This window comes from Tympanuchus pallidicinctus, unplaced genomic scaffold, assembly GCF_026119805.1.
Source record: "Tympanuchus pallidicinctus isolate F22 unplaced genomic scaffold, pur_lepc_1.0 scaffold10, whole genome shotgun sequence".
NCBI classification, from domain to species: domain Eukaryota; kingdom Metazoa; phylum Chordata; class Aves; order Galliformes; family Phasianidae; genus Tympanuchus; species Tympanuchus pallidicinctus.
The window spans coordinates 1795971-1822601 of record NW_026294619.1 but is presented as its reverse complement, the minus strand read 5'-3'; the positions used below and the strand labels follow the sequence as shown (position 1 = coordinate 1822601).

The 26631-nt window shown below is 43.5% G+C and overlaps 1 protein-coding gene and 1 long non-coding RNA gene across 6 annotated transcripts in view; both read left to right on the top strand.

Moving 5' to 3' along the window:
* Positions 1-98: 98 nt before the first annotated feature.
* Positions 99-7241, top strand: LOC128072513 (uncharacterized). Its single transcript, XR_008202312.1, has 3 exons — positions 99-3015; positions 5889-6041; positions 6893-7241. It is a non-coding gene; the product is annotated as an uncharacterized LOC128072513 (long non-coding RNA).
* Positions 7242-7323: 82 nt separating this feature from the next.
* MAB21L3 (mab-21 like 3) overlaps positions 7324-26631 on the top strand; it is a 36250-nt gene continuing 16942 nt past the window's right edge. The window contains exons 1-8 of one of the 5 annotated variants that reach the window (XM_052666232.1): positions 7324-8491; positions 9101-10891; positions 14329-14469; positions 16502-16573; positions 18470-18761; positions 20722-20903; positions 21556-21750; positions 23375-25237. In XM_052666232.1, the coding sequence (XP_052522192.1) occupies positions 10844-10891; positions 14329-14469; positions 16502-16573; positions 18470-18761; positions 20722-20903; positions 21556-21750; positions 23375-23608 (1164 nt within the window). In that variant the 5' untranslated portion in view covers positions 7324-8491; positions 9101-10843 and the 3' untranslated portion in view covers positions 23609-25237. Of the gene's footprint in view, positions 10892-14328; positions 14470-16501; positions 16574-18161; positions 18302-18469; positions 18762-20721; positions 20904-21555; positions 21751-23374; positions 25239-26631 lie in introns of those variants that run through there. The other 4 variants (XM_052666222.1, XM_052666252.1, XM_052666262.1 and 1 more) reach the window with 4 other exon arrangements.

The window sequence follows — 26631 nt, the reverse complement described above, 5'->3', positions numbered from 1 at the left end:
GCTAAAGAAAACAAATGGTCTTGCATGATAGATAACATACCAGGTCTTCTGTTATGTTACATTTTACTCTTCCTCAAAGTGGAACTAAGAACAACGATCCAACCAGATTCCCTGGTCACTCTTGAGGGCACAGGCCACTGCAAAAGCATTCTTTGCTCTTGTATTCCTTACTGTAAAAACAGAAACATATAGACCACACACAATTTAGAAGTCCCTGAAGCATTAAACAAATGCAAGACTTTTGAACTTCAAATGCTGTCATCAGCAGCCTTTCCAGAACGACTAATAAGAATCCAGGAAGCATGCAACAGTATACAAATACACTGCATGCTGTATTGTGTACTCATCAGTCTAAAGCTTCCAGGCAGGCTATATTTTGTTCTCGATATTCCCAATTCTTGTGAACTTTACTCTTTCCTTCTGGTACTTGAGATGCATAGGATTTTAGTTCTGTTTTTACTTTTGCTGCTGTTTTACCATGGAATCAATTGAAAACCCTGGTTTTCAGAGGTATCTAGTTGCATGCTCTGCTCATTTCTTTCCATAGCCTTTTGAATTGGTAGTTCCCTCTCAGATTTGTTTCAACTACATATGCAGGGAGCCAGTGGCCTGAAGAATTTGGTCAGTTGTAATCTATGGAGTGCTTGTGTGAGCAGCTGTTGGGATTATTTACTTTCACATCACCCTTGGGCAGGGCAGATCACGCTGATGTACCTAGCCACACTGTGTTAAGTCGGAGTGCCATTAAATGCAGCTTTGCTCTCCTGCCCATTGTATGGGAACTGGCCATTTCTTGCTCTAACTGGAGTCTGTTTGACTACCCAGCAGATGTATTGTGTTTTTTTGTTGAATCAAGATAAGGAAAAACAGGGTGAGACCAGGAAGAGGATGCAAATTACGTAGGAGAAGGATTGTGGTTCACATGGCTGTTTTGGTTTTTTGGCTAATGTAAATGGCCTTTGCCTTGTTGTGACGCTTTTGCTGTCCATAAATTTTCACAGTTGCGAGGGGATGACATCTCTGAATGTCATCAAGTGGGAGGGGTGGAATTAAAGTGCACTCTTTTGAAAGGAGGGACGTTTTGATGTGTGTCCTTAGCAATGAGAGCCAGTGTAAATTGTGGTGGCAGAAGTAAGCTTTGCCTACCAGCTACCAAGCAGCTATCAGGCAAAACACTCAGTCCTTCGAAGCACCAGGTTCATGTTTAAGTGAGGCGTTAACCACAGTAAACTTCTGCTGAATTGATGGGTTATTTCCTAGTATCACACTTGTGTGAAAAACTGAGCTCTGCCTTTTCCAGCATTGTCATCTTGCATCTTGTCGCTACGTAGGACAAGAGACAGGATGAACATTTGTGGCCGAATTATCTGTCTTGATGAATAAGTCTCTAATTCTGCTCTGTTACTCAAGAGCATTTTCAATGAACAATCCTTGCTCCAGGGAGGAGGGGGAAATCTCAACTTATTTATCAAACTTGCTAACAGCATAGAATGCAATATCAAACTTGAAAAAGTGGTTCACACATGACTTATTCTTGCCATTACTTTTTTTTTTTTTTCTAATAAAGAAGACAAAGATTTCACTGATAAGATTTGCCTCATTTTGGGTATGGAGGATGTAATGTGCACCAGAAAAAAAATCTCAGCCTTCCGTTTGATTTTAGTTTGTTAAGAGGTAGCTAGGATATGGCAATCCTGCAATCTGTTCTACAGCTGTAAGTGGGCAATTTTGTTCATTTCTATGCACTCTGTATAATCCGTGCAGAGACTTGGCAAAGCTACAATGAGGAATGGCATGAGGGCTTGTCACAGGGAAGGCTGACTGATCCATGCAGATGGGTTTTCTTGGAAGTTTGTAAGTTTAGAAACCATTTAAAATCTAGTTCAGCTTTATTTTGGTTCAGCTATGGATTGAGCCATAGACCAGATTCCAGTGCTGGGCTGTTCTAATGTTTATTTTTGTTATTTAAGCGTGTTCTTAAGTAGCTCCTAGAGTCAGCATCCTGCAGTATCAGCATAGCCTGACTCACGATCCTTAAGTTATCTTTTAGCTGTGACAGTGCAAAATGACATCTTTGTTATGTCGTGATGGAGCTATCCTGTGGGTTTACCTAACATAAGCAGAGGAACAAGCATAAGAAGTGTATAGGTGTTCTTGCTTGCACAAAACTACTGATAAAGGAAGTTGTTCAGCTTAGGGCAATGCTTCTTGACCAAGCCCAACTTCTTGCATGATCTCCTGTGAGAATTTGTTACCTCATAATGCTTTTAGTAGCATTTTGGTTTGGTAGGACTCCTTTACCTCAGTTTTGCTTGGTGGGTGTACCAGATAGTAGGTTCTCCTTCTGCACAGATCGTAGCACAGCTGATAGTTAGTCCCTCTTCCCTAACTATAATCTTGTTGTTCTCAACTCTGAGCTCAAGTAAAAGTAGAAGCTGTTAGAGAAAGTAAGTATTCTGCCTCCAGTTATGCTGAGGAGCCAAGTCAGGGCCAGCACAGTGCTCTCTTGTGTGACAAAAAGGCAATGGGCTCATTTCTTCTGCATGCCTGAATTGTCCTTCATGAAGACCTGCCCTGCCAGCCTGAGCATGCAGCTCTAGGTGTACTTTTCACCGTGCTGGTTTCTGCTCTGCAGTCACCTTTATTTTCCTGTAATAGTTAATCTGCCTCCTTGTATTTCACTCACTCAGCTTTTCCTCCAATTCTGAACTTGTATCAAGGCACTTCACCACTTGTCAAATGTCCTGGCCCATGGATATATTTGTGGTGGGTACCTTTTGTTTGTTCGTTCTTCAATAGCTGCAGTCATGTGTGCACTTACCCAGGCCTTGTTCTGTTTGTGTCAAATACTCTTTCTGGTCTACCTGGCATTCACTTTGAAATGTTTGATGAATAGCTTGCTAAAGGAAGTGGAGAAAAACACTCAGAACTTTCTGCAAGTCCTGCCAGCATGCATTACCAGTGTGGTGAATAGAACAGAGCTTTTGAGCACTGCAGCTGAAATACCAGCTTTGGGTAAGTCAGTTTTCTGACCAAATTTGCTGCTTTCTTCAACTCTCTGCCCCCAGTCCCATCTAAAATTTGAGCTAATGTACTTATCCTGGAATGAGTTGAAAGGGACCTTTAATGGTCACCTCATCCAATTTCACTGTAATGAACAGGGGCATCTACAACTAGGCCAGGTTGCTAAGAGCTCCATTTAGCCCAATGTCTGTAACCATGGGGCATTCACCACCTCTCTGGGCAACCTATTCTAGTGCTTTACTACTGTTATTGTAAAACACTTCTTCCAGTCTAAATCTCATCTGTTGAAAGCATTTCCCCTTGTTCTATCATCAAAGAGCCTGCTAAAGACTCCATCCTCTTCTTTCTTATAGCCTCCTTTAGGTACTGAAAGGCTGCTCTCAGGTTTCCCTAGAGCCTTCTCTTCTCCGGGCTGAACAGACCCAGCTCTCTCAGCTTGTCCTCATAGGAGTGGTGTCCCATCCCTTGAATCATTTTTGTGACCTTCCTCTGGACGTACTCCAACAGGTCTGTGTCTCTCTTGTACTGAGGACTCCACATCTGGATGCAATACTCCAGGTGCAAGACCTTGCACTTGGATTTGTTGAACCTCTTGGGGTTCAGCTGGGCCCACTGATTGAGCCTGTGTAGGTCTCTCTGGATGGACCATGGCTTATGTTCAATCAGTATTTACTAATGATCCTTAATCAGGAGGGATTTTGGGCATCCCTACTGAAATTGGCATAAGGATGTTACAGAGGAATTGAGAATTCCTAGGACTTGAAATTTGAATGCTCTAATCCTTGCGTAACATATAGAAGGGTAAACCATTGGGATAATGTGGCTTTTAGAAAAAATATGCACAAGAGTAGGATCAAGTATTTGCACTGTGGCCTTTTCTGACGGTTGAACTGAGGGTCTCTTACATCCTCAAACTTTGGATTACAGCTGATGGCATTTGGTGTTGTTTGATAGAGTGGTGACGTTCTCTGAACCTTTTAGAACGAGATCTCTCTTGTCCAGGTCCTGCTATCAGAGATGGAATGATGCTTCCATAAACGCTTCTCTGCTTCCTCTTCCCTTCTGACCCAAACTCAGCATGGTGAAGAAGCAGCCCTTCCCTGCCTTCCCAGACAACTGATAGCTTTATTTATCTTGTTTTCCTTCCTAAACTTCACCTTCCCACACACGTGCGTGTGCAATATCTTCTCTTCCCTCCAGGAAAAGCCCGAGGAGCAGAGATACACTTGCTCCTGGGTCTAACTAGTCAAGCAGCTTCCTCTGCACATTCCCAGTGCTTTTATTCCAGCATAGTTTCTCCTCCCCTAGTCCTGCTTTCCACGCTCTGAATTTGCATTTAACTAGTTCCAGCCCTAAATATCTACCCTGTGCCCTGCCACAGCCTGGAACAGATGCAGCACAAATGATTGACCCCTTTCCCTTGGGCGGTTTGGCTTTGACTGCACAAAGCAGCCAATAAAGTGGAAAGGGCTGGGCAGCTGACAGTAGGGATTCGCTTGAAGCTGTATAGCTTTATGGTCTCAGGTAGAGGAGGAAGTTTGCTTAGAAAATGCAATCGCATTCCTCCTTTTGCTGCCAGCTCCTGATGACACATTTTTAGAAGTTGCCAACTGCAAGAATAATGTCTATTTGCCAGACACAGCTTAGGCTGGAGGCTGTTAGCTGTAACTCCAGTAACTGGAGCTGGAGCATGTAGCAATGCAGGTCATGATCTCCCTTGTTTAGAAGTTCTCTGAGCAGACCCAACTGAAACCTCTGCTGAGATACTCTTTCAGACAAGGGCGAGTTCTCACTGCAGCTTGTCTGCTGAATCTCTTGACCTGCTTTGTGATACATGTAGTATCCTTCTAATAAAGTGGATTTTTTTGCCTTTCTGATGGTGCTCTCTTGTCTGTTTTATTGTTCTCTCTGCAGCTGTTTTCTTCAAGGACCTCATGCTATAGTCTCTTACTGATCCTCCCCTTCTTTCCCTTCATCCCATCCAAAACATGCAAGTTGTCTGTGCTTGTTTCTGGTCATTCCTAAAGGTATACTGACAAAATCTCCCTCAGAATACAGCACAGCAGTCAAGTTAACATATCCTGGGGGATGCTTATTGGTTTTATGTTTGGTATTTATTAGCTGTACATGGTGTGACACAAGCTGAGAAGTGTGATCAAACAGCGTCTTTCACTGTAGATTATACTGCCAATAAAGACTGCACAAAACCACAGATGATCTGATGTCCTTCAGTTTAACGGTGAGTGTTGAAGTCCAGCCCCCTTTACTCTTGCTTTATTTTCCATGTGAGTTTCTCCCTCCCATACAACTGTATCTCCTAGCTCCCAGAAATATCCAAAAGAAGGGCAACAAAGCTGTGAATGGTCTGGAGGGTGAGTGTTACAGGGAGCACCTGAGGGAACTGAGATTGTTCAGTCTGGAGAAGAGGAGGCTCAGGGGAGACCTGATCACTCTCTGTAACTCCCTGAAAGGAGGTTGTAGTGAGGTGGAGTTCAGCCTCTTCTCCCAGCAAAAGGACAAGAGGGAATGGCCTCAAGCTGTGCCAGGGGATGTTCAGGTTGGATGGTAGAAAAAATGTCTTCTCAGGCAGAGTGGTGAGGCAGTGGCACAGCTGCCAAGGGAGGTGATGTAGTCACTGTCCCTGCGGGTGTTCAAGAAACATGAAGATGCAGCACTCGGGGATGCAGCTAAATTGGCATGGTGAGGATGGGTTGATGGTTGGATTAGATGATCTTAGAGGTGTTTCCAACCTTAATGATTCTATAATTCTATTCTAAGTAGCTCCCAAGGATCCAGCTCTCAGACTGGGACCCTTCTCACCCACTTGCTTCTTTGTTCTAAAATGATTACATTTTCACTTACAGAAAGCAATAGACCTAATGGCTGCGGAGCTGTCACTTCCTGTGAGATATGAAGCCTAGTTTCTAGTACTGGCTCCAGCGAGCACGTTTTCTGAACAGTCAGTTTCTGGATGAAGCACATAAGCAGGAATGCCAGCTCGACTCCCTCATTTCCAAGTAAGTTTGCATTGCAGTGACTACTCTTACTTAGCACTAGTGATTTATTCAATTTGCTTCAAACTACCATAGACTCAAGCAATAAGTTAGGAATCAGGTCAATTTGGACACAACAGCAAAGTGTAAAAAATAATAAAAGTGGACGTTATTTGTGCTCTGGAAGGCAGCCACAGAAATTTATCAACTCCTAGAAGTGCTGTAGCACAATCTGATTCTGCCCCACATAGACCAGCCATTGCAGTAAGCATGCTTCTACTCCTGGCTCTTTTAAAGGTTGGCTGTGGTCTTGGTCCTGGAGTTACTGTGCCTCTATATTTAAAGTATTTTTCCTGACAGTTGAAAGTAATCAGTCTACCAGGAGCTGAGCAAACCCATGCTGAGCCCAAATGTGCAGCAGTTTTTTCTCACCTGCCGTGACTTCTAGTGCTAAATGCTTTTCCAGTCACACTGTCCTCTGCCAAACATCGCGTTTCCTCCAGATGCAGCTCTTCCAACCATGTGTTTAAATCAGTGAGAGTTCCTCAGTGTTTTATATTTTCTTCCTGGCATTCAGGCTATTCGCCAAGGCATATAAATAAAAGTGCTGGAAGGCCCCTGTCTGTACAAATGTTGGCTGCAAGTGGCTTCTCAGGATGGTGGGACCTGCCGATTGAAATGAGATCAGTCCCTGTAGTTTAGTGGTGGATAAAACAGTCATGGAGGAAAAATATCCTTTACAGACGCTTGGAAATGGTCTGCTGACATATTTTGTTTAAATCTCAGTGCACCAAATTTGACTACTTCAATGAATTTCCAGAGGGCAATGCATGGACTAAGAAGTCAAACGGTGCCTTTTCTTGCCTGTGTCTCAGTCAGAACTGTCCTGGGAACCTCAGAGCTGGTGCAACCTGTCTCCCACGCTGCCCCTTGAGCTGACCTTTATGAACTTGGAGATTTCCAGGCTCTCTACACAACTCACTGCACCGGGTGCCGATAATCTTAGCAACACTAGAAATCAAGCTGTATGTTCTGTGTTCGTTACCCTGTGACTTGCTGCTTAGCAGCTGCAAAACAGACTGCATTTGCATGAATTTGCTGGTTGGGGGTGGTCAGTGGAGGGCAACTGCTTCACAATCTCAGTAATTTTCAGCATTTTCTGCATCCTCAACTGGTTCTCCTGTGATGATCACTTTCTTTAGAAATACTACTCCGAAGCCTGAAAAGATTCAGGTTGCAAATTGGTTTGAATTTCAAGATTTCCCAGGTGAGGGAACTATTTTCTGGCAAAGTCTAGTTGCCTTTTTCTGACATGCCCAGTCTGGTCACAAGTGGAGAAAAGACATCAAGCTACACCCGATCCAGTGCTGTGCTTAGAGTAGAAAGGATATAGCCTTCAGCTTGCTTCATGTGCATGTAGTACAGGTCCAGGACTGATGTAAGAATGCTGGGCAGTGAGACCAAGCAGTAGGAGCATTTGGAGCTTGCCAAGTATTGATCAGTGAGGGGTGGGAATGAGCAGAGAAGCATTTCAATTTGGCATCCATGCATGATTCTGATGCTGTCAGAGTGAATTAGCAACACTTTCTTTTCCCTGTAACCCATCCCGGGCTTTTGTCATTGAAGCCTCCCTTTTGTTCATATCTCTCTGTTGAAAGACAAAGTGGAAAAAGAAAAAAAAAAAAAAACAACAAAGAAAACCAAACAAATCAACACACAGATCTTATGCCCCTAAAAAGTCTGGTTATGTTATGCTAGTATCCTCTGAATGGAGACTGAGTAATACTGAGCCATTGCTGCTAAAGACTGTTACAGCATAAATATAGGGGATTCAAGCTACAGTTATCATTTCGTACAGTCACTTAGTCCACTAATGGGGAGAAACAGGGCAACAGTTTAAGAAGGCAAGAGGACTGTCAGAGATTATTAAATCTACAGGGATGATTTGTTTTGGTAGCCTCTCCTGACCCAAGTACATAACTTTGGCAGCAGACTTAATGCCTCTGGTAATTAGAGCAAGAAGTGATGGGTCATCATTAGCAACTGTAAATTAAGTGGTGTATTTCATCTGAAAGGCAGCATCATCTTCAATGGGGCTTATTTGTTACCACTGCAGATCATCTGTGAGTCACAAGCAGTACACTGGGCTAACTCATTTGTGTGATTTAGTAGAGGCTTTCTAATGCGTGCCTACTGTTGCATATGAGTAGCTGTTCCAGATAGCTTCAAAACAGAAAATACCACAATATTGGACTTTCTTGTACAGCTAATACTACTGTTCTTATTTACACGATGCTCGTGATTTTTTTGTTGTTGTGCACTTCATGGTTCAAATGCTTTTTGACTGCATGTTTGAAATATATTTGTCATCTTTATAGAACTAAAGAGTGAAGGAAGGAAAGCCAGACAAGCATAGAAATCATCCGTAATTGTCAGCTTCAGAAGATACAAGAATCAATCCAATACAACTCAAGGTATATATTCACCAAATACTATTGTGTGGGCTTCCCAGAACCACAATCATATCCAGTTCTGAATGTTGCCAAAGGCCCAAACAGTGATGACCTATCATAGGATCAATATAGTTGGAGATCTTAGGAAATCCTTGAATACTCCTAGAAGCATATCAATAAGCAACTGAGGGTACAGGTACAAAACAAAAGAGGTACGGAGGAAACTGGCCACAGTGAATGCTGTTAGAAGGTGCTACGTGGGCACTGAAATAAAACAAAGGGGGAGTGTGTAATACAGCTGAATAAATTCAAAATAATTTACATAGATCAGCAGGGAACTACGACTGAAGATATTGAAGCCTGGATCGGAAATGCATGTGAACAGCTGGATAAACCAATGGATGCTCATCAAGCAGAAACTGGGGGACTGTCAGTGGTCAGCTGGCTATGTATAAGTGAAGACCTCCTGAGGGACATCCTCATGCCATATTCTTCTCTATAGCGAGAGGGAGCTGGGGATGTCTAGATCCTCTTGGAGAAGTGCTTACAATGGAAAGTGATGATAAACTTGAAGTGTTTTATTGTATACAAGAAAAATGACCAAACCCATGCTTTTTGTGTATCTGCCAGCACCTGTGACTCCAGACAGCTGTCACAAGGAGAGACCTAATATGTACAAGAGAGTGAGACTGGCTCCTTGCTTCCTAATACATACCTGATGTTCTGGATATTGAAGTAATGTATGGTACTGAGGTTGCTATGGAAGTTATCTTTGTGCATACAGCACCTGAGGGGGCACGAGGAAGTTAAGGTATTAGAGACATATTTTTAGCCAAATCTGACCATTTGTAAAGCTCATTTTCCTCCTTTGCACGCTGTTTGAACTAATTCCGTCTAATACAGCCCTACAAGCCCTTTGCAGCCTACTTGTTTTGGATCCTGTCTTCCATCTGATCTTTCTAGCAGGGCTCTCACACCACTGGCTCCTCAGGTGGAAGACATCCAGTAAGTCTTGAAGCTAGAAATGATGAGGTAGGATTCCTGAAAATAGAGGGCTCCATCTCCCAAGGAGGCAGGTTTGGGAGCCCTGGGCGACCTGGCCTAGTACCAGATCTGGAGGCTGGTGCTCTAGCCCTGTGACAAGAGGGTTGGAGCTTGTTAATTGTGGGGGTCCTTTCCAACCCAAGCCATCCTGTGATTCTATATGTCTTTTTGAATATTCCCCAAGTCTCTTGGCAAAAAGAAAAAGGCAGCTTTGGTGCCAGGGAGGCACGGAGAGAAGTTTGATTTGTAAATTCTGGGAGATTGGATGTCCTCAGGTATTGGTTCTCCATTAACGTACTTAGCATTCAGCTCTTAATAAGAAATGATGATCACAAAAGATACACAGCAACGAAAGAGCCTGCTCTGGGATTCTGAGATAGCACCCAGTGCCTATGGATGTGCTGCTATTTGCTAGGTGCTGTGATGATAATGTCAGTCAAGGGATGTCAAAGTTCAATTTGCAGGGGAAATAAAGTAGAGCGTGCCTTCCCTAGTAAGGAAGCAGCATTGGATCTCATCCATATACTCTATCATTCCTTTCCATGTGCTGATGTAACCCTTTTTTTTTAAAGCCAGCAGCCCTCACTGGATCAATAAATCCTGATCAATTGTTTTTCTCACTGATTTATCCATGCAGGGTTGTTAGCTGAGCTGCTGTCAGAAAGTGGGAGAGTGTTCTGCCTGTTTACTGTAAAGAAAACAAAGCAAGCAACCAGGAGGGGACGGGCAGCAGGATATTTACTGTCAATACAGCTGGAGAGAGGCAGGAGATTTAAGGAGAGAGGAACCGAGACTGAAGCCTGCAACCCAAATGAATGATCAGAGTGTAAAAATACCCACACCGTTTCCGATGGAAAATGTGTGGATTGAAGTCAACAAAGGATAACTGGCAGTGTTTGACAAATGGTTTAATGAAGGGCTAGAGAGGCAGGGAAGTACTTGTGGTGCACAGAATGATAATGCTGTGCATGAACCTACTCGGTCTGCAGTGCAACCTGAAAGGATCTGCCGAGACAAAGCAGTAACTGGGACATTTGTGGGTGTGCCTGCATGCAAGACGTACCGTTTAAGAGTAATCATAGCAAAAATAATAATGGTCAAGTTTAGAAAATAATAATTGGAGCTAATTTTCCTAAGAAGTTGGGCTATTCAGGCCAGAGGGGGGAAAAAAAAAAGGCATATTTTCTTGCTTCTCTCTCCATTTCTTCATGCACAGAGGAATTAGGTGGCTCTGAGCAGCTCTCTCTGAGTGTCCCTCCTGTTTCCAGATGCAGGCGAACAAGTGAAGAGTGAATTCACACTTTAGAGAACAGTGACGACCATCTTGCCATGAAACCATTCACAGATGAAGAAGTAGAAATCTACATCCAGAGCAAGGTAAGGCTTTATCTGTCCAGATTTTCTGTCTCCCACACTAGGTGTTGATTCAGAAGGGTGCCAAACTTGACAGCTAGTTGCTTGCCTTCTGTCTTCGTTTTTTGAGACATGACTGGGTGAAGTTTTATGAGAACTGTATTTCTAATGAGATTTCTAGGTTTCTGTTGCAGAATGTTATCAGGGATCTTGGCCGGTAGCCTTGTTTTCCGAGTTGCATGTTCTCTTCTATATCTTCATATTTCCTGAGTTTTTGTTCCCGCTCTCATAATTCCAGATGTGAGATGAGCTCTGATCACTAGCACTTAATCTAGGGAGAAGCCCTCACCTCTTTCCTTGTCCAGTGGTCTTGGATTGACAGATACAAGACCAAAGCCACAACAGCAGGGGCTGATTCTTAAAATGATGCATGCAGGAATTGGGGAGAGGTGAAAACAGCTTGAATTCTCCCATTTTCTGTCACCTCAGCTGAGGATACTTCACACAACTGAATAGCATGTCTCAGTACAGGCAGGTTGGAGATACATTTTCTATTTCATAGAGTTATTCCTGCGCTGTGATATTTTTCGCCAGTATGAAATGAAGTAAAACAATAAAAATAATCAATAAAATTGTACATTCTATGAAAAGGGATTCTAAATGAGCTGTAATATATTGTTTTTTTTAAAGCTTGTGCTTCATCATGATGCTTAGCTAACTTCTATCTGATTGTCTGTTTCCCATTACAAAATGCAAGATACTGAAATGAAAAATGATTTCCAAGTGGAAAGCTGTAAGTCCTACTTTCAGAAAAGGATGAAATATTCTAATACCATCAAAGGGCTGGTAACAAATGTTTGTTTGTTTTTTTTTCTATGGAAATGTTTTGGTGACAAGTAATCAAATGCCTTTGAGAGCTTCCGTTTTCACCTATTCAGTGTTTTGCATTGGAAGAGCATTCCATCAGAATCTGTTCAGTGAGCTATAACAGTGAACCATTCTCTAAGGAGAACTATAACTATATAAGGAGAGCTATAAAAGAAGGAACGGAGGGAAGCCGTGCACAAGGGAGATGCTCGTACAGCCACCATGTGTACAGAACAGACGTGGAGCCTTGCTCTGAGGCTCATAGAAGCAAATATTTTCCTTTTTAACTGAAAATTTGTTTTCCAGCAGCCTTCCAGCTCTGATGGCTTACTGTTACTAGTTTCTTCCTGTAGCAATGAATCTCTGATACCAATGACTTCTTCCTTAACCCACTCATCCAGCAAAGGAAATATGCGAGTGCATACTTAGTGCAGGTGACTGGGAAACTGAAAGCAAACTCAAACATTCTTCACAACTTCCAGTCAATCTTAGTCCTTTTTCTTTCCTCCATAATGAAGCCTTAATCAACCTTGTTGTTCTGGCAAATTTCTGAAGTCAACACTTGGTAATGGAAACACCAATAGGTGGTAGAAATGGCTGTCTGATGAAGAACTGTCTCTGACTTATTTCCCAATGTGTTCATGCTGGTGCTAAACACATTAGATAAATGCCTTGGCCCTTCAGAAACTGCGTTCACTTGCTTATATTCTGTCTTCTGACATTTATGGCTTCCCTTCTGTAGGAAGGTTCTACTTTGCAGCAGCAGACTGGGTAGGTATTTGTAATTAGCTGTGGGTAATACAAGTCTCATGTAATTTGTTCTTCCATCCTTGTCTCAGTGATGAAGACCTACGTGCAGAAGGAGTTGTTTAGTGGTACCTCCCTGAAGTTTTTAGAGTCTGTACTGTCCTAAATGCTTTGTGGCAACAGCTGAAGTTCAGCAAGTAGGCAATTAAGGTGCAATTAAATAAGGCCATGCTAGGTTGGATGGATTCTTCCAGGATACCAGAGAGAGAAGGAGGTGTTTCTGACAGGTAGCACTCAAAGAGAACACAACATGAGGAAGGAGTACAAGGGGCAGTCCTGGAGCTCAGCTTGAGCCAACCAACGGTGATGATACACTTTAAACAGTTTATTTGTAGACTCTGAAAGCTCTTAGGGGAGGATAACTTTCACTGTCACTCATAAAATTTACTTGTTGAAGGAGCCTTTAGGTGTCTTGTTGAGCAAGTCAAGTTCATTGGACTGCTCTAAGAACTAAGGCATTCATCTGGACTAGTGAAAGAAAGTAGCTATAGCTACAGGTGGATACGTGTATTACGTCTGTATTAGATACAAGCGTAAGGGACTGTGTGTTATTACCATAGCAAAAAATCGGGATGCCAAAGGTAGATGAGAGTCTGGCCAAAGGGGATATAATACCGCTCTCTTGATGTGTTTCCCTCTTGTAAATACTATAAAGGCTTAGTAAAAATACTGTTACCTATCATAGAATCACCAAAATTGGAGAAGACCACCAAGATCATCTTATCCAACCATCCTCCTACCACCAATATTTCCCTATTAAACCATGTTCCTTAGTACAACATCTAAGTGTTTCTTGAACATCTCCAGGGTAGGTGACTCTACCACATCCCTGGGCAGTCCATTCCAGCGCCTGACCAACCTTTCAGAGAAGAAACTGCTCCTAACCTGCAACCTGAGTCTCCCCTGTCACAACTTGAGGCCATTCCCTCTATTGCCAGTTACGTGGGGATATGGGGCTGACCCTACCTCTTCACAACTTTCTTTCAGTCAGTTGTAGAGAGCAATAAGGTCTCCACTGAGCCTCCTCCAGACTGAACAATCCCAACAACCAGTTTTGTTGGCTGAGAAAGGAGAGGTGTTTATTCCAACTTTCCAATTGCTCTTCCTTGGATAACTGATCCTAGGCAAGCAGTTTTCCATTCTTCACTTCAGACCTTCCACTGAAATATTTTTTTATAAATAATTGCACTAATGCTGCTTGAATTGAAGGACTATCTACCAGGTCACACAAACTCCCAGCCCTCAACGGGAACATCTTTGGCAAAATACCTTGTCACCATCTAAGCAGGGACCCTGTATTAAGATATGAAGATAGTATGGATATTTTCACTGTACTACACTGTTGCCACATATAGTTGCAGTCTGATTAATGCATGAGTTATCTGTTATTCTTGTAGTCTTGCCAGCTCTTGGAGCAAAAAGTAATCCGACTCTGAGAGTGGCTCTGCAAGGGGAATAGCTGGCTGTCCTGGATCAAAATGGGTGAAAAACAAGGCTGCAGTTGATAGTTAGCAAATTCATCCATGTAATTAAATCCTTCTCTTCCATTCACTGCTATGGCGTAAGAATATCAAGTAATCCTTTATAGTCTTGAATTTTGCCTTTCAGTGTTCATCAGAAAGAGCTCCATGTCATGGTATGTTGACTGTAATCTAAAGGGAACAAGATTTATTCCCATTGCAGCATAGGCATATATGTTTCAGGGTTCACCAAACGGATTGTTCTTACCACTGGAGACAAAGACTGCAGTTATCTCTAATATGAAGTGTCTTTCTTGCAACTGACAGGTGGAGCCACGCCATTATCTGGTCTCCAAAACGGTGGAGGAGGTGCAGAAAATCATCCAGCAACTGACCGCAGAAATCAGCTCTAAGGCCACACGATTCCAGGCTATCTCCAACTCTGGCATTCACAATGAGAATATTAAGGTATGGACAAGAGATCTAGTGTAGTGTCTGTAGTTCGTATGGCAATCAGTCAGTGATTTTCCATTCTGCAAGTGTATGGACAGGTACCTCCAAGTAAAGCACCACGGAAGATATGCTGACATTTCAGTGTGGGGACTGGCTGAGTCATAAGAACGTACTTGTGGGCATCTTAACACTGGAGGTATATCAGAGAGGGATGGGTAAATGAGGCAGAGTCTCTTTTCACAGCTGCTGCTTTTACAAAGAGACGCTGTTGCCAGAGCTGTCAATCTGCACACAGAAGCCAAAAGACAGGAAAAAAAAAAGTACTGCAGTAACATTAAAAGGAAAAAATGCCCATGTCTGGATGAGCTATGACTCATATTTTTCACAGGTGAAAAACCTGTCAACTCACTAAAAAAAACTTCAGAATGCTTTCTTCTGCTGTGAACATAAGAAGCTTCTTCAGAAAAATATATTGTTTTTTTCTTGGTCATGAATTAGAACTTCTTTTTCCTGGGAAGAAACATGCTTATTAGTGGGAGAAGTCATTTTAGACCATCAGATACCAAAACAACAGTGTCCTGTCCCAGGCGTGACAGGAGACTGATTGTTTTCTTTGACTGTTTAGCACAGCAATAACGACCATAAGGGTATAAGTAATAACTGATAGCAATGGCAACTTCAGATGAAAATGATCCCTCTCATCTGAAGTAGAGTGCATACTCCAGTTATGTCAACCCATACACTAAAATGCAGCCACTTATGGATAAATGCACAGTGTGTGAAAGCATAAGGCAACCTTTATAGCTGTCTATGATTGAGAGGGAAGAATTCTGGGTATGAAGCTGCTTGACGGGCATGGGGGTGGAGGCAGCATAGGGTCATCCAGGCTGTAAATTGGCTGTTGCTCTGCAGATAAACACATTCAGATTTACATTGGCAGATGTGCTTGCCAGTAGGAATGACCACAGTGCCACAACACAGTGCCACATCCTGATCCACGCCTTCCTTGGTTCTGTGGTCTGCCACCCACCTCTCATACTGGAACAAACCTGTTTGGCTTATGAGGACTGACAAAACCAGGCCCAAGGTAAAATGGCTGTTCTGGAAAACAAAACAGAACAAAAACAAGGCAACCTATTCTGATCGGTAGAATCACAATGGCATACTGTAGCCTGGTCTGAACACCCTCAGCTTAAAAGAAATTCCTGAAACATATTTTCTTTAAAAATGGCAGATTTGTCACTTAACCCAGTGCTATAAGTCAATGACAATCACACTTGGAGGGCTGGCTGACTTTGTGCTGTAGGCATGGGGCAGCAAAGAATGGGTTAATAAGAAAATGTTTTTGAGTTGGTCTGTTCTGCTTACAAAAAATAGAATCTTTAATATCGTTGTTGAGATAACTCACCCTAGAGGAGATTTGTCTCAAGGGAAAGTCAGTATATTAACAATTCCGTGTTTAATTTTGCAGCATCTTTTTTTTATTATTCCTGTAAATTAAATTTATGGTGACTTTTCAGAACTTCCAGTTTCTGGTTAAAAGGATTTAACTTGATGCAGAGTGTAGATATGTTGAGAAACTATACAAGCCTCCTTTTAGATACACAGGGCTACGTGGGGAATTTAACAAAGTTTTTAATACTCAGTGTTGTTTTATTTCTGCAATTCAGGGGCAGAAGGCCAAAATCTTTAAGAGAACTTGAAATAAAACTCAGAGAGACCAAATTAAATAGCTCCCTTTTTTTACAGCTTCCAAGTTGTGGTCCATTGGTTTTTTTGCAGCCGCCATCTGTGCAGTTCTGGTGCAAAGGCTGCGGAGGCTTCGATAAAGATGTAAGGAGCAGGTTAACATCCAGAGTAATTCCTAGTACAGCACTGGCCAACCACATTGCCAAGTGGTCAGCTCTGTTATGCTGGCAGGGGAGATTTCTTTCCTTTAGCAAAGAGGCTTGTAGTACGCTTGCAGCTTTTCTTGGTGAATGAATGACCTGCCACATGCTTTCTCTCTGATCTGTGTGATTCTCGTTTTCCTCTCTGCTGCTCTCAGGATCAGCCGGGCTTACTGGCCAAGTGGTCAGCTCTGCTGCGGGGAAAGCGCCCGTTCCACCCATCCATCCAGGTACAACACCCTCTGGTGCCTGCTTCCTCCTCACCCATCCTCTTCTCCAGACAATTCATCCTCCTAATTTGTCCCCCATAGCTATCTTAGTCTTTCTGCAAGAAACTTTATTTATTGCTTGTATTTCTAACCTAATGCTTCCACTTGCCTGAGATATCCTGGCTGCACTTACATTAATCAACATGCTGCAGGCAGGTTTTTAATGCAACAGGATTGGCCACAGGTTATATGCTGCAGAACCGAACGCTCCTGGATCACAGCCTGTGACTTGTTTGGGTCCTGAAATCTGGCTCTGGCATGCAAGCCTGGTGTGACAGAGCATGGGTAGAGAGACCTGGGGTTTGTTTAGGCCTTGAGGACACTAGCTGCACAGCTGAATTTGGTATGAGTATAACCTCTCAAAGTGGTGTTGGAGCCTTGTCAAACAGCATACACTTGCATAGGGTCCAGATCTGCATTATACCCCAACACCCTTCTCCTTTTGCCTATATCTAAGCTGTTGTTTCCCAGCCCTTCTGGCATGCCCTTTTGATTTTGAGGGGCATGACAGCCACCCCCTTACAAGCTGGTTTTGTTATGGGAAGGAGCACGTCTGGGGCTGAGCTGAAATGGAGGTCCATGGGCAAAGGTGTGGGTAGGAGCCCCAGAAAGCCTGCTTGGAGCCATGAAGGTCTTGTCAGTGCCCGCCGGGCCTCGGCACCTCTGCAGTAACGTTTTAAATTCTAAGTTACACTGAAGACTATCTATATGCTTGGGATTGTTTCTGGAGAATGATAAGGGTGCTTAATTGACCTTGAGGTAACCACCTTCCAGCCTTTCAGCAACTGCTGTCACCACATCTTGCTCACACAGCTCTTTTACCTGCTTAATGTCAGTGTAAGTAAGACTTGGACTCAACAGAAGTTGAAAAGCTTCAGAGTCAACATAGGAAAAGTCTGAATGGGTTTGGAAACCAACACCTGCAGCCAAGATTGGCCAAATACTTCCAAACCTGGCAATTCTGGCTGTGTCCTGAACCTGTATGAGGTTTTCTGAAATTCTGAGTCACCTTACTCACTCTGCAAATGCCAGTTGAGTGCTGGTTTGGTTGGAGAATGGTTATCCTCAAAGCGAGGCTGATTTATTGTTTTGCAAACAAGCTTGCTTCTGGGTGTTATCCACTGATCATTTTTCCATCCTTACTCTGCTTCTCGCTTCTGCTCAGTGGGAGATGCAGCCTCATACAGCACTTCCCAAAACCTATTTTTGACAATGCCACTGCCTGTGTAGGCTCAGGCATGTCACTTGCCTTGATGTCTATGTCTCCTTAATGGAGGATAGATATTCTAGTCAGGCAGAGTGAAATGCTTGTAAAATGAATGGGCTGTGGACTTATTCTACTAATGTCACGAGTGGGTTTTGGAAAAGATCCAGAAAGTGTACTTTTGACATAGCTGTGGAACTGTGGAACTCTAGGCTTATCTCTAGTAATGGCTCTGAGTTAAGAACTTGAACTATTTTGCTTCCCATTGCTGAATCTCAGAACAAGCTCTCTGTTGCTCTGCTGCACCTTGGAAGCTCTTAGTTATTACATTTCGTACAATTGCAGACTAGAAATAACAAGGAGTGGGGAAAACTATGGCAGATGTGGTGGCAAACCAGCCAGAGTGTGCTCTTGTCTTCTATGGGCCATGTCTGTCACATCAGACTCCTAAAGGACAATTTCCTCTCACTCCGTGTACCTCCAAGGTAAATCTCAGACAGGTATGGAACAGGTCCTGGATGTGTTCAATCATTCCTATTTTACCATATTTTTTCTTTCCCTTCAAAGCCTCCATTTGCACGTGTTACTTCCTTAACCCTTATGATCACTCATCTGCCCTTGCCTGTATTCCTAATCTCTCTAAACTCTCCTAGGTCTTAGCACCGAGCCAATTCCTCATCACTGTCCCTCTACGTGGCCTGACTGGGTACAGGGAAAGCCAGGTCCGACACTGGCGTTATTACACTGTGCACGGAGCCAAGCTACTCTCCTCTGTGCGGGATCCTGAGGAGCTGCATCAATGGCTCGAGGTGGAACAGTTCTCAAAAAGCCTTCAGCAGTGGCACGAAACAGATGTGAACATTGAAGGTGACCTGGTTCCAGCCAAAGTCCTTATCGTCTTCCGAGAGCTGGTGGAAAAGTCAATTGTTTCCTGTAACCTCTCCAGTGAGTTTAGTGGGGATGGGTATAAGGGGAACTGGCTGTCTTCTGCAGCTAGCAGAGGGGGAACTACTATGTACACAAAGTGTTTGTGCCATTCACATAATTAGAAGTTAAAAAACAACAAACCCTCCCAACGTCAGGGAGCTTCTAACCCATTGCAGTAGTGCAAATTTAGACCTGCACTGAAGACAGAATTAAGTAGACCTTGAGTTCTTCAAAATGGTGCTCTTCTTTTGGGAACTTGGGTAAGTTCTCCACCAACATCACCCTCAACCAAGATGCAACCCAGATTTTCAAAGCAGTTTGGGATGTGGGGAAAAAAAATCTTTTTTCTGGTACAGCAGTTGCAACATGACTAGTCAGAAAGATGCTGTAGGAAAAATTGCATACAGGGTAAAGTGTGTAAGCTGGAGAAGTGTTTGAAAATATGAATAGGGCAGGTAATATTCTAGGGAAGACTTAGGTGCCCATGTCTTTCCAGTATGTAGAAGGTCTTGAAAAAAAGTCTGTTGAACAAGTGTTCCATGTTCCCCAGTGCCCAGACTATTCAGTAGATATCATGGAAACTTGCTTTCAGTAGTGATGCTGATTCCTCTGTAAGCAATTCCAAAGTGCCTGTGTATATCCTGTGGCAATTTGTACTGGAAGTGCTGACATAATGCAATCAGTGGTGCATGCAACATGCCTTCATAGCTGCGACATCTGCAGCAAAATGCTGCCTAAACAGTGATCCTCATATTTAATTCTTAGCGTCCTAAAGGCATGTTATAGACTGCAGCTAATGAACACATGGCTTCATCCAAGCTGAACGGTTTATGTTCATCTTTTCACAATAAGATACTGTGACATGGTCAAGTTCAGACTACGGTGCTTTTTCTCACATCGTATTTGCAGAACATCTTTACCCATCAGCAGCCTGAAATGGGTCTTCCATATTCTAGAAATATAGACGTATTTCACCTCCTCTGATGACACTTCAAATTTTACTCACAGGAGAAAAGATGTTAAAGTCAGGTTCAGCTAGATGATTGCATTCTTCCAGCAACTGTTTGTTATTACTGAAAGGAAAAGAAGGATAAAGTGTCACCATTGAGGCTCATAGAAAAGATCATATGGAAAGAGCTTTCATCTGAAGCTTTACTTATGAGGAAGTCATCGTGCTGAGGTGAAAGCCTGCCACTGTGTTAGCTGCAGCTCATCATAGGCAGCACGGTCGTGATACTTATGGAAATGCTGTGAATTTATTTAAGTGCTGACAAAGCTATGGCTTTAATGCTTTTCAGCTGCTTGGTCCCTCTGCTGAGATCTTGGGAGAAGTATAGCTCCTGTTTTGGTGCCAGGCTTGGCTCAGTGGGGAAATAACACCCAGATTTACTGATGTTTATAAAGTTATACTGGAGATGGACTCCACTGTGCTTTCTGGAGGAGATGCTAAATTGCAATTAGGACTAGGTGGGTATTTCTTTGGTGAAAATAGAAGTTACTATCCTAAACATTCATCATTATCCCTTCATGCCTGCTGCATGAAATCCTTTTGGAATTGGAATCCCTAGCCAGCGTCAGTCGAACTGAGGTGGATTAACACACAATTACTTAAACTGCTTATGGTAATCTGCTCTGTATTTATTTCAGTGGGTTAGAGGATGATCACATCATTGGCTCGAACAGCAAAACTGAAGGAACAGTGATCCATCCAGAATGACAGGGAAAAATGGGGACGGAAACTTCCTCCATGAACATAGTTGGACCAACATTGACCATGTTTAGTTTTTCTTCTGCTCTCATTCCTTTGGGCAGATTGAAATAAGCTTTTTCTTGTATTCCACTTATGTCATTGAAGAGAGTACTGAGACAGCAATGGAACTGCAAGTCTCAATTTGGACACGGGCACGACACAGCCCCTTGCTTGACTTGAGGAGAGGATCTTTTCACCTTTATCACCTCTCACATTGTTCCTTCACAGATAAAGTGACAATGTTGGAGAGCTTCAGCTCAGTGGTTCGAGTGGCTGTGGAAACATCAGAATTCCAGGTTGAGGTGGAGCTGGCTCCTACAGTGGAGATTCCAACTTGCTGGCCTGAGAAAGCCCGGTGGCCTCGTTGCCTCAAGCGTTGGCCTTCTCAGGAAAAAGTGCAGTGCATCAAGGTGAGCAGTGCAAAAACAACTGTAAAGTCTGTGCAGAACTTTACTTTGCAGGTATGTGATAGTGGTTTGGAAGGCTTGGAAGGTTTGGAAGAGAATATTTCAAATTATTTGGATTTTACTGAGAATTTCTTTTCTTAATGATGGTGAATTCTGTGGAGGGAAAACTGATTTAACATCTGTTGCATGGGTTTCTTGCAAATAGCTTTGGCCATTTAGCTGAGTGCATTTTTTCTTGCTGTTTTGCTTTGTCTCATGTAATCTTTCTGCAAGTGGGGTACTACCTCAACATTTTCCTTTGGCAACAGACCAGTCCTAGTTGCCATTATCCCACACATCGAGTTCTGCCTTCCAGTCTTGCTTGCTCCCCACTTGCTCAGGACCTGCTGCTCTATGGCAAATTGCCTGTAGAGTTGTGCCTCAGCTTTAGTAGCACTGTTTGTACCTGGCATCTCTAGAGCTGAATCTCCCAGGAGTAACCGATGTCACCACATGAGGAAAGAAAGCAAATTGCTTGTTCCATCAAGGAGTTACAATGGGAAAATTAACCATGTTTGCTGCCTCTGCTAACATACAGCCTCTCTGTAACAGCCCTCTGCATTGCTCAGAGAAGTCTGCCTCTGATCTGGTGACACACTTTCCCTTTTGCCCATAGTCGCTTGGTTTTGACCTCTTGGCCCGCTCCAATTATCACTGGCAGCTGTGCTTCTCCCGTGCTGAACATATACTCATGGAAGGCCTCGACGAAGATGGTGGCTGTCGCATGAAATGCTTCAGAGTCATGAGGCAGATGAAGGAGGACGTCTGGTGTGCTGGAAATAAGCCCGTCATCACAGCTTATCATCTTCAGGTAGGCATCACCATGATATCGAGATACGGTCTCAGTATCTATTATGGGGGAATGATGTTCATAATCAGGACATCTGAAAGACCTGACTGGAAAAACAGCGCTATTTTTCTTGCTTCTGGAAACTCCACTCTAACAACTGCCTGTAGATCTTGCAGAAGCGGCGGTGGTGCTGATGGGAGATAACTGCTCTGCAAATCTCCAAGGAGTAGCTCTTAGTAAGCTCCAGCTTGAATTCCTCGCCATGTCTTTTGTTCCCTGGCAACATCAAAAAGATTTTGTGGTTATTACAGCTATGAATAAAATTTGCTCACAATTGAAAAGCTATCTGAGAAGAAATTCCCCAACACTACAACTATTGCAAGGCCAAGTGGAGGGGGAAAACAGGCAATCTAGAAAATAATGCCTTATTTTGATGAAATTCTTAACTTTGAGGAAGCAGAGGAATTGAAGGCCGTGTATCAGCCGTTCAGCCGTGTACCACAGCATCTCTTGGAGGTCTCTTTGGGGCACTGAATTTGAAAAAGAAAATTTGAGTTAAGAGAACACTAAGAAACAGAGTGGAATTCTTACACCCAAGATCAGTGACTTTTTTTGTTTCAGAAATGATTTCCAGGTTGATGAAGATGGTCAATATTGCTTTTTTTGGTACAATAACTGTAAGTATATCCAAAAAATTCTTCACAAACAGAAAAGCCTGTAAAAATGTAATATGGGCAACATGAAAATAATGTTATGAGAGCAATAATCATATGGAACTCATTTTTTAATCTATTGATTTCTCTTTTTATGCAGATAGATCGTGATAGGACAAGGGGGATGGATTTAAACTGAAAGAGAGGAGGTTTAGGTTAGATGTTAGAAAGAAGTTCTTCACTCAGAGGGTGGTGAGGCACAGGAACAGGCTACCCAGAGAACCTGTGGATGCTGCACCCCAGAGACATTAAAGGCTAGGCTTCATGGATTCCTGGTCGGTCTTGATTTAGCTGCTGGCAACACTGCCTACAGCAGGGGGCTGGAACTAGTTGGTCTTTGAAGTCCCTTACATCCCAAGCCATTCTATGATATCACATGAAATAAACTTGGAGGAAGAGGTCATAACACATGCTGTATTTTGTGTCAGAAGAAGACAGGCAAGAGTTGCTTGGAATCCCAGTGTACCCAGAAAGAAAATCTGCGTGCATCTTCAGCACAAGTATGGCTGAAGCTAACAGCTATGCTCATAAGATTATTATTCTCTCCCTCCTTGCACTTCTACACTTCTACACTTATATAATAGGTCACTTTCTACAGCTTAAAACACCTGGCATTTTCTGCAGAGGTCCCTGGCCTTTGCAAATCCTCCTTCCCTGCCTGTTCTGGACATCTGTGCAAGATCCTTGGTATGTCCAGTGAGGTTTGCAAGGCAAAGGAAAAGGGACAGCCAAGGGAAGGTGAAAGGGCTCTCCCTTAGGCTGCTGGTTGTGATCCCTCTGTTACAGATTCATTAATGCAGGAAGACTGCAGTGCGAGGCTCTCCAATTTCCAAGGCTGTCAGCCACTTACCAGCACTCTAACTGCCTTAGCAAGCTGTTTGAGCCCTTAGCAGAACCTTTAACACCTCTTCTTTCCCATCTGCTTCTTGCAGACAGTGCTATTCTGGACGTGCGAAAAATACCCACGCACCAAGGATTGGCGCTGCTTTCATGAAGCCTTCCTGAGGCTGGTGCAGAAACTGCACAAGTGTGTGAGCCAGCACTTCCTCAAGCATTACTTTGTCAAGAACACCAATCTGCTCAAATATGCCAACACCAGTGACCTGGATGTGGTGGCCAGCAAGCTCGCTGTCTTCCTAGAGAACCCCGTCTTCTGCTTGGACTAAGGCTGAAGAAAGCTTCCTCACCTCAACTTTGAGCAGTTTCCCACTTGTTCTCCTCATCGGTGGTGTTCTTGTCCTTCCAGTAGGTGTTGCAGCTGGCTTTCTGAAGCAGTTGGCACTGATGGCATGAACAAAATGTCAAGATTGTGGTGGTGGGTGGAGAAAACTGATGGAAGGCATTGCTTGATGCCCAGCCGATCTAATTTGCTTTCAACAGCAACAGCTTGCCTAGAAGGTACAGCCCATGAAACTCAACCCTGTGTCTGTCAGAGCAGCAACTGCCTTATTCTCTGCCTCCAGTCTTGTGGTGCATAAGCAGAAAAACGGTGCAAAGGAGTCTCACTCTGCTGCCTACCTGCTGTGCAACCTAGCACATGGATGGTGGCTGCCTCCTCCTTTCTCACAAAGACAGCAAGTTTAATTTGTAGGATCATAGAACGGCTTGGAAGGGACCCTAAAGATCATTCCCTGCCAGCCTTGTAGGCCAACTCTGCAGAAGAGCAGAGGAACATTATTTTGGAGGTATGACAGACGTGGAAGTCTTCTCTGAGACAGTTTGTGATGCTTCCTCCTACAATCAAATGGGGTCCTGCTCCTGTACAAAGATAACCCTGCCAGTAGTATTGAATAGCTCAAGGGAAGCAGGAGGAAGAATGTTTTTTTTCTTGACTCCTCAGTTTTTTTTCCTCCTCCACCTTCATTTTTCTTCCTGTTACTTCAAATATATTTTTCTTCATGTTTGCCAGTTCTGTTAGTGCCAAACTAACAGGGGGGCTTGGCCAGAAGAGATTTTGTTTGCACTCCTGGCTCCAACCAGCAGGCTGGAGGAGGAGTGGGTCTTTCCCTAGTTTTAAGCATCCATGTCTTTTGGGGTGTTGCATAGGAGGAGAATATTTTTTCAAGGGCTTGTAGCTTCAACATTCCCAGCACTTTTAATATTAAGAAAAGAAAAGAAGTTTTAGGGTTTCAAAAGAAACAAGTCCATCAGAAGAGAGGTGGCCAGCAGGGGCAGGGATGTGATTGTCCCCATCTACTCTGCTCTTGGGAGGCCCCATCTGCATCCAGATCTGGAGCCCCTAGTACAAGAAAGACAGAGAGCTGTTGGAGAGGGTCCAGAGGAGAGCCACAAAGATGATCAGGGGGCTGGAGCACCTCCCCTACGAAGACAGGCTGAGGGAGCTGGGCTTGTTCAGCCTGGAGAAAAGAAGGCTGCGGGGTGACCTCATTGCAGCCTATCAATACCTAAAGGGAGCCTACAAACAGGAGGGGAATCAACTCTTTGAAAGGGTAGATAACAGCAGGATAAGGGGAAATGGTTTTAAGTTGAGGGAAGGAAGATTTAGGTTGGATGTCAGGGGGAAGTTCTTTACAGAGAGAGTGGTGAGGTGCTGGAACAGGCTGCCCAGAGAGGCTGTGGATGCCCCATCCCTGGAGGTGTTCAAGGCCAGGTTGGATGGGGCCCTGGGCAGCCTGGTCTGGTATTAAACGTGGAGGTTGGTGGCCCTGCCTGTGGCAGGGCAATTGGAGATTCATGATCCTTGAGGTCCCTTCCAACCCTGGCCATTCTGTGATGTGCTACAATGAGCATAAAGAATGTTGGTTTTAATGTTATTAAATCACTGAAACTACACCAAAGTGCACTTTTTTCTTATACCTGTGAAAGAAAGTAAATAACTATGTTCTTTGCTCAAGAAGATGAGGTAGTAGGGATGAGATTTACAGCCCAACCCCAGGGAGCCGGTGCAGTGAGTGGCCTGCAAGATGGCCATCTGTGGCAGAGCATCTCCCCCGTGTGTCAAACTGTGGTCTTACCATTCACCTTCAGCACAGTCTCTGCTTTCTGGCTTGGTTTTGTATGCAGGAGTTAACTCTTGCAGGAGTTACCTTGCATTTGGGAGCTGTGCTATATGGAAGCGTTGATCCCAGGCTCATGACTTGTTTGTTATAGGTTCAGGAAGGATTCAGGAGAGGATGAAGATGTCCTCACCCATCCAACTTCTAGGATACAACCTAGAAGACAGGAGAAGCAGACTGATGGAGAAGAAAGAGGATGAATAATATCTTCTTTCTTGGCTACTCACAGCTTTGTCAGGTTTTCCCACTTGTCTGGTTTTCCCAAGTAAGCTTTTCATTTCTTGCAAAGGAATAGTAAAGATATTTTGCAAAGGAAAAGTAGACAGACACAATGCATCCTGAGATCTTAGACAAGATTCCTTAGGCTCCTGAACAAGTATGTGTGTTGGTATTAAGTATATTTTTAGAAAATTTGATAACCTGCAGGTGATCAAGTGTTGACCTCCTACAGAAATCAGTGTCTGGCAGAAGGATTGTTTTAGGATAAGTCCAGTCAATGCAGCCGTGTCCAGCATCAGCATCTTTCCCTCTTATTTCAGCCTGGTTACCAGCACTTAGAAATCACTGAGGATCAAAATGAAGAGCTGAATTCTGCTAATGTCAGTGGCCATATTCAAAGAAGATGATCTGGATACTGTTCACATCTCTGATTTCTCAGTGGTCATTGCCTTAAAGAGCTTTTGCTTCCTCATCCCTCACCCAATAAAGGATGTCTTCTTCCAGAATTAATGCTTCAGCCTGGGGGAGAAGGACAAGGCGGGATCTCAATTGTGCAGTCCTTTTTGTGCTGTTCTCCTGCATCAGAATCCACCCTGGGAATGCCCTCCAAGTTGCTTTTCCACTAGTAAACGTGTTGCATGGAACTGTTTTGAACAGGTAACTCCTCTTGCTAAACCTCTGTGCTTCAGGCTTACTTATAAAAGGAGCCTGAGTGGCAATGTCTTGATGACACAGCTTAAAGCACAGCTTCCCTGTTTCTGGTGAACAGAGCTGTTCCTGCACTTCCATCTAAGGAGCACAGAGATGTCAGTCTACCAAGCACAGTCAGTGGGCTGTGACTAGAAAGTAATGTCTCCCAGTGTATCTTGATTTGTGTTGTGGTTGTAGTGTGTAGATTCTGAAGCTGGAAGAGGGCAAAAGCAGTTTGGAAGGACGGTGAAAAACCATCCAGA